The following is a 6,956-nucleotide window of genomic DNA, read 5'->3' on the forward strand; positions in this document are numbered from 1 at the left end:
TAACCTCTTGCGATTGGTGGAAAAACGGAGCAGCCCTACTCTCGTCGAATTTTCTTCCAATCGAGGTTCGATCCACAGGGATGCGCACCCCGTAGAGGCTCTTCTCTACTCACAGGCTTTCAGTCCAGGGAGAACGACAGAGACAAAGTCGCCGACACCGACGGAGGGAAGAAGCCGCCGCGCCGCTTAGATCGCAGTCTCCCTCGCCCAATATACACAACGCCTTCGATATGAGCGACAATAAAGAATACAAGCTGGTACGCTACTTGCGAAGAAGGTTGAAGGAGTGACCGCCGAGAGAGAGAGAGAGAGAGAGAGAGAAGCGACGCTCCATCCTTCCCTTCTTTTCTCTCCCTTCAAACCTGAGTTTTGATGAATTAACCTTGGATAATTATGTTGTAGGTGGTACTTGGTAGTGGTGGTGTGGGTAAATCTGCGCTGACCATCCGCCTCGTGACCGACAACTTCCTGGAGGACTATGACCCCACTATTGGTAAGCTACAGAGAATAACCTTCATCGTCATGCTGAGTCATACAGATACTAACTTGAATTGCAATAATTCTTTTTTCATACAGAGGACAGCTACCGGAAGCAGACGACTATCGATAACAGTCCAGCGCTGCTGGATATTCTGGATACGGCCGGCCAGGAGGAGTACACATCCATGCAGGACCAGGTACGCTGTCGCTGCTACAGATGAAGATCGTATCGGGCGCTAATGCTCTCGTTGCAGTGGATGCGTGAGGGCAAAGGCTTCTTGCTGGTGTACAGCGTGACCAGTCGTAGCTCTTTCGACGACATTTCCGCCTTCAAAGACAAGATCTTGCGTGCCAAGGACGTGGATAACGTGCCAATTGTGCTGGTCGGTAACAAGTGCGACCTGGAGCCTCAGCGACAGGTGGCCGCTAATGAGGGCAAAGAGCTTGCCCGTCAGTGGGGCTGCTCCTTTATGGAGACCAGTGCCAAAGAGAGAGTACGTCTCCGCTATCAGGTCTTGTTCAGGCTATGTGTCGATCTAATGTCGCTGTATCTCGTCTTGTAGATATTGAATGAGGAGTGCTTCTATCAGGTGGTGCGTGAGATCAGGAAATCTGAGCGTCCTGTGCGTGTGGAGCGACCGCAACCCACGCAGAAGCCACAGAAGAAGTCCGGGTTCAAGTGCACCATCCTATAGAAGCGCGCGAGCCTTTCGCACGTTGCGTCGCGTCGTACGAGGCCTCCAGCTTCTATCGTCTCGTCACGACGTTCTGCTGCTTACATAACATCAGTCAGTTTAGCCCACTTCAGAATCCAATAAGCCACTCACCACTCTACCGCTCCATTCACTCAGTCACTTGTCTCGTGTCAGCCTGATATTAATCACCAACGAGCAGATCGGCTTCATTAAAGTTTCTTCAGAAGTGCCTGGTTGCATATACTGCGCTCATTCCTTCACAAATATAAGTAGTAGTAAGCTTACTAAAATACATAGCACTAGGTAACCTAGCGTTTGAACTCCGCATTAGTAGTACTACCCTACATGTAGTACCTGGGCTGTAAAATTAAAATGTTGGATTATTAAAAGTACTAGCTCAGGGTCGATAGATTAGCTATTATAATCCATTGGAACCAATATTTTAAATGATTTTAATAAGTGCCACACTATGCAATACATGTAGAGACCTAGAATCGACGCCTAAAAACGCTTTTTTTGCCTGCAAATTCCTAAAAACCTTAAAAGGCTCAATATTAATTATTAAATTTTATAATCATAATGTATTATTCTAATAATTTAGTTTTTTTTTTGAGAACAGTATGTCAAGGAAAATAAGAAAGTTAGGTCAAAATCGAGTAAGGCAACACAATGAACGAGCGACAGCTTTCGTTTTTTGTGAATACCGGTACATGGCAAGTACGCTGTAACGTCAGGCTGCACCAGGCAATATAGTCAGTTGTTGAAGCAACCAAGGTTGGTTGTGAGCTATAATACGTAGTCAATTAGAATCACTGCAGCAGGTATCTGAGTCGAATCTTGTCAAGAGTCTTGGTGAACGTCTTTCATCTTGGACAACTTCAACACGCCCCTTTCAATCTGCTCGGGCGCATAGTACCCCCGTACCTCAATGTCTCGGGGTTGCCGACTGTAGCTAGGATTTATAGCCATAATAAGAGCGACTTGACTATCAATTTCAATGCGTAGTTCAACCAGGCGCTTCAGAATGATTTCCTGAAGTATGTTACTTTCAGCTACCGCTTCCAAATCTGCCTTACATTAGGCGACATATTCAGGCTCAGCAGTAGAGAGCAACGATGTATTGTCGTCACGACATCCGTGAAATGGGCCCTCCAGTCAGCGCAAAATTCAAATTTGGTAATGCTTTTCCGTTTCAGCCCAGTCACTGTTATAAATACTTTCCAGCTTGATTGCCGTAGCTTCATCTTTCTGTCCTTTGTAAGTGATCCCGTAGTTTGTTGTGCGAGCCATTCAACGTAGAACACGCTTTAGGGCACCTGCGTGCTTATTCGAAGGCTTGGATACGAACCTGCCTAAAATGAGACTGGCATAATTGCTCTGACAAATTGTGCTGTTGTCGGGAGTCTGTTCAGCCTCAACTACTAAAATTGAGTCAAAAGTCCTTGGTCCTTAATTACGTATGCCGTATTCAGCTCTTTAAACAGTGCTATTTTGCTTCCTTCGTCTCGTGGCAACCAAAATATCGTCCACGTAGATGGGCCCTCGCATGACTGTCTCCCCTTCGAACCGATAGTGCGAACACGGCTCTGTCAACGAGTGCTTGTAATCATGATCAAATAGCCATTTGTTCAGTTCTGAATTCCACTCTGGACCTGATTGTCGTAGCCCGGACAACGCATCACTACAGCGTACATGTGCCCATTAGCTTGGCATACTATGCCAGGCATAGGTATCCATCAATTGACTTCAAGTATTGTCGGATGCTAAGTGACGCGCTTAAGTATGTATATCTCTATCGTTAACCTGTAAGTTCAGCAATGCCTCCAAAGCTACCAGCTGTCAAAACGGCGACATCCGTGTCACTGGCGCAAAAGCTTCACTGAAATCAATTCCAGGTCTCTGATGCTACAATTTGACCTTTGAAACGAATTACGAAGCCCATGTGGTGTCCCGTACCCGGGAATGTAGGCGTCGTGCCAGGCGCTGGCGGGCCGGCTTTTGTGACAAGGGACCTCGGCGAAGGTCAGAGTGCTGCGACGGCGGGAGGCTGGTTCCCGTTGACCCCGCAAGCTCCCACCCACTTCGCACAAGAGACTGGTGAAGTTATGGTGTGATTGTATTGGAACGCTACGGTGGAGTACTGGAACGGTGTGCGAGTTCCCTCCTATCGTCTTACGTGGCGGGGGACAAGGCCGGATGCGCAAGGAGGACCGCATCTCGGACCTTCCTGTCGCCGCACGAGGACGGATGTCATGGAGAAGGACTCTTTTGGATCAAGATATACTTAAGCGGTGTCGTGTATAGGAAAGCGAGTTGGCGGTAGGCCCTCGTTCATTAGTCTCAGTCTTACATTTACTACCTCTTGCCTAAGCTGAGTGAGAGAAACAAACAAGAAGCTTTTTGGTGTATTAAGTTATCTTGTGCTACCGTTCCTGCCACTACTCGAGACCGTACTCCCTAAACAGCCGCGGACTACCCGACCCTAGAGGTGGTGTAGGACACTTGGTGGAGAAGCAGGGTAGTCTGCTTGCTGGAGAAGGTCTCGTTTGAGTGAAGACTCGCAGAAGAGCGTGTACTACTACTACTTCGACGGAGAAACATTGGGGCTGAGATGTCTTCCGCGCAAGGCCCTTACGAAGACGTCTACGACGAGTCTGGAGACGAAGAAACGGTCGCTGGACCGCAGAAGATCCTAACTGATCCCTCCCGACCGAGTTTGACTACTACTGAAGGTATTGGGGCCGTGCACTCTATGGTACAGCGTGCCGGTGTCCGAGTACGTGGTCAGAGTGGCCCGGATGCGGGTACTGGAAGGATTGAAGAAAGCTCGGTCCCGAGAGACACCTCGACGAGCGTTCCCGCGGTGCCTCAAGACTCGAACCCTGACACGTTCGTGGCGTTCCCACCCGGATCTACCGACTCGACTGAAGGCTGGCTTAACGCGTGTAGATGGCTCCAATCTATGGCGCCTCCTGAGGTGGCGGCGAGCCTCCCTGGTGCTTCGCAGCAGCCCTCGCAGCCTTGGAACACTGGAAACACGGGAAATGTGCCCCCGAACGGCGGGCAAGTGACCCCTTCCCCCGCGAGAGTCCGGATGGCGATACCGTCCTATCAAGGGTACACTATCCAGAGTCCGATGACAGTGGGACTAGGAGCTGATCCCTTCCTCACGTCGGACGCGACGCAGAGAAGCACTCCCGTGACCGTTGCCCCAAGTTCGTGGGTGAGTGGGCCCGGAGCTGCTAGCTGGGACGCCCAGGCTCCTAGCAGAGGAGTAGGCGTGGGGTTTCCCCCGGTGGTAACTCAAGCGTCCCAAGTGTCTCCTGGAGTTCCAGCGCAAGGGGCACCTGCCGTCTCTTTCGCGACTGCTCAGCCTAACCAAAGTCCGGGGCCGGTAAACACTTCCCCGACGACAAGTGGATTCGGTCCGACTGCTCAACCCTCTGCTGCTGGAGTTGGTCCGTCTGGAGGATATGGGACCGCTGTGCCTGGTTACTCGTCGGCTAACCTTGGAGGAGCTCCTTGGAGCGGCCCTAACGGAAGTTATGGCAGTAACTACGCCTCGGGGTACAGTCATCCTGCGCCGTCGACTGCTGTGGTGCCTTTTGGGATGCCTACTAACATCCGGAACGCTATCCGCATGATTCAGCCGTTCTACTCCGATGGAGCGTCGGTCGAGAAGGCGAAGACGTTCTGGGACTCTTTTGAGCGTGCTACTGTGGGTCTGGAGGAATCCATTCGTCTAAGTGCTTTCCGCGAGTGCCTGAAGGGCAAGACTGGTGAGGATTGGTGGACGTACTCTCGTATCAATTCTTTTGACACTCTCCGAACCCGGTTCCATAACCAGTTTATCTGCCAGACTCCGTTGCAGCTGATCGAGAAGCTCCAGAACACTAAGCGTCCACGAGGAATGTCCGCCGAAGTGTGGGGCGACATGATCTCGGGCTTGTGTGACGACGCTCAGTGTTACGACGAGCAAATACGCTATCAGTACTTCCTAACGGGACTACGGAACAAGCAGTGGAGAGCCGCTCTCGACGGGAGTATGATTGACTCTATCCGTGGTGCTGTAACGCAGTTACTGTTCAAGAACATGCATCTTCCTTCCGACAACGACGATGAGTTCGAGAACACTTCGACGATTCGCACCGAGAACGCGGCTTTGGAACGGATGATGAACATGATGCAACAGACCCAGAATTTGCTAGTGCAGCAACAGCAACAGCAGCAACAGTTGCTGGAACGTCCTCTGGCTGCTGCTTACCCGGCTCCTGCCATGAAAGTGGCTGCTGCTTACTCTCCTGCTGCTCAGAGTGTTCCGATACCTCAGGCTCAACCGGCCGCGACCACCCCTACTACCTCGTTCCGTGCATTTTGTCATGGCCCGGACTTGTACACTCAAGACGGTCAGATTGTGTGTGGTAGGTGTCACGTTCTTGGATGTAACCGGCTCAACTGTCGCCGAGGTAGGGCGACTTGCACCAACTGTAAGGCTGCGGGTCATATCAGCGTCGAGTGTGAACATCCTCCTACGAACGGTTATCGGAACAACCCGCCGAGGAACGGTCGTAAGTGTTTCTTGTGTGACGAACCTGGTCACTTGCTTTCGGACTGTCCTTTGAAGGCGTCTCTGAAGACTCTTGGAACGGCTGCTCCTCAAGTGTCTACACCAGTCCAAGGACAAGCGCCCCGACAGCAGTGATGGGGGCGAGAGGGAGGGGAAGGGAGTGTCGCTCCTTCCTCTTGTCAATGGAACGACACAAGTAGGAACACTTTGAACTCCTTGGAGGAGTCGGCCGCGAGGTACGAAGTGCGTCCTATGCTGGGTGGAGTGAAACCCACCGTGTTGGATAAGTGTGAATCGCCTGAAAAAAGAGAGTGTGTAACTGGAAAAGTGGAGCAAGGAATACCTATGACCTTTGGAGCCCTCGAGCCCGTACGAGTTGGTGTGTCGATGGTCCCCGGAGCAAGCCAAGAGTGGAGTGTGGAAAGAGAGAGAGCAGTACAAGAGAGTGCAGAAGAAGAAGACAGTAACAGTAACGAGATGAGTGGCCGACGCAACGAGAGAACAGTAACTGAGGAGCCGTGTTACCTGCGAGAGATAAAACTACAACCTGAGAACGCAGTGGAACGAGGAGTCCCAATAGTGAAGGAAAACTACGAGAATGTGGAGTCGAGTGTGAGTAAGCTCGCTAACATCATTAACGACCCGAGGAGTCACCTGGGTCGGAGCGGACACAGTCAAGAAAAGAGAGAAGTGTTCGCTCAAACCCAACCGGAAGAGCCTATAGTCGCTGAGGAAGGCATTCCAGACGGTAGCGTTGAACTAGAAAGAACGGACTCGGAGACTAGCCTGGAAGAGAACACTAGCCCGGAGAGAGACGTTAAAGAGATCGTAACCGCTGCCGAAGAACCCGAGATAATGCCTTCGTACGCGCGAGTGTTCTCGAAGGAGGAACTGGATGCCCTACAAGAAGGAAAGGACATTGGAGCAGCTGAAGAGAAGGAGGAATACGACGAAGAGCCTGAAGATAGACTGTTTCCCCTGGACGAGGTCGAGCTGAAACGTAGACAAGCGGAGAACGCTGAACGGTCTAGGGAACTGTCCCTAGCCGAGCTCAGTACACTTCTTGGCGTTCCTGAGGAGAAACTGGAACGGACTCGTGAGTCTTCACCCGGACGGTTGTCTACCCCTAAATACTGGCTGGAGTGGTATCGCAAGACGCTGGCCTCGACGGGCGCGGCCAAGCGTGCCAACTGTAATTTCAAGGAAGAACCCCC

The 6,956-nt window shown here is 51.4% G+C and overlaps 1 protein-coding gene across 1 annotated transcript; it reads left to right on the forward strand.

Moving 5' to 3' along the window:
* Positions 1–122: 122 nt before the first annotated feature.
* Positions 123–1,308, forward strand: PITG_19482 (ras protein let-60; the record flags this gene model as incomplete). Its single annotated transcript, XM_002896030.1, has 5 exons — positions 123–257; positions 403–493; positions 577–677; positions 735–974; positions 1,044–1,308. The coding sequence occupies 5 exons, from the start codon at positions 231–233 to the stop codon at positions 1,173–1,175; spliced, it is 591 nt and encodes a 196-aa protein (XP_002896076.1).
* Positions 1,309–6,956: the final 5,648 nt, after the last annotated feature.

This window comes from Phytophthora infestans, genomic scaffold (assembly GCF_000142945.1).
Source record: "Phytophthora infestans T30-4 supercont1.107 genomic scaffold, whole genome shotgun sequence".
Lineage (NCBI taxonomy): Eukaryota > Oomycota > Peronosporomycetes > Peronosporales > Peronosporaceae > Phytophthora > Phytophthora infestans.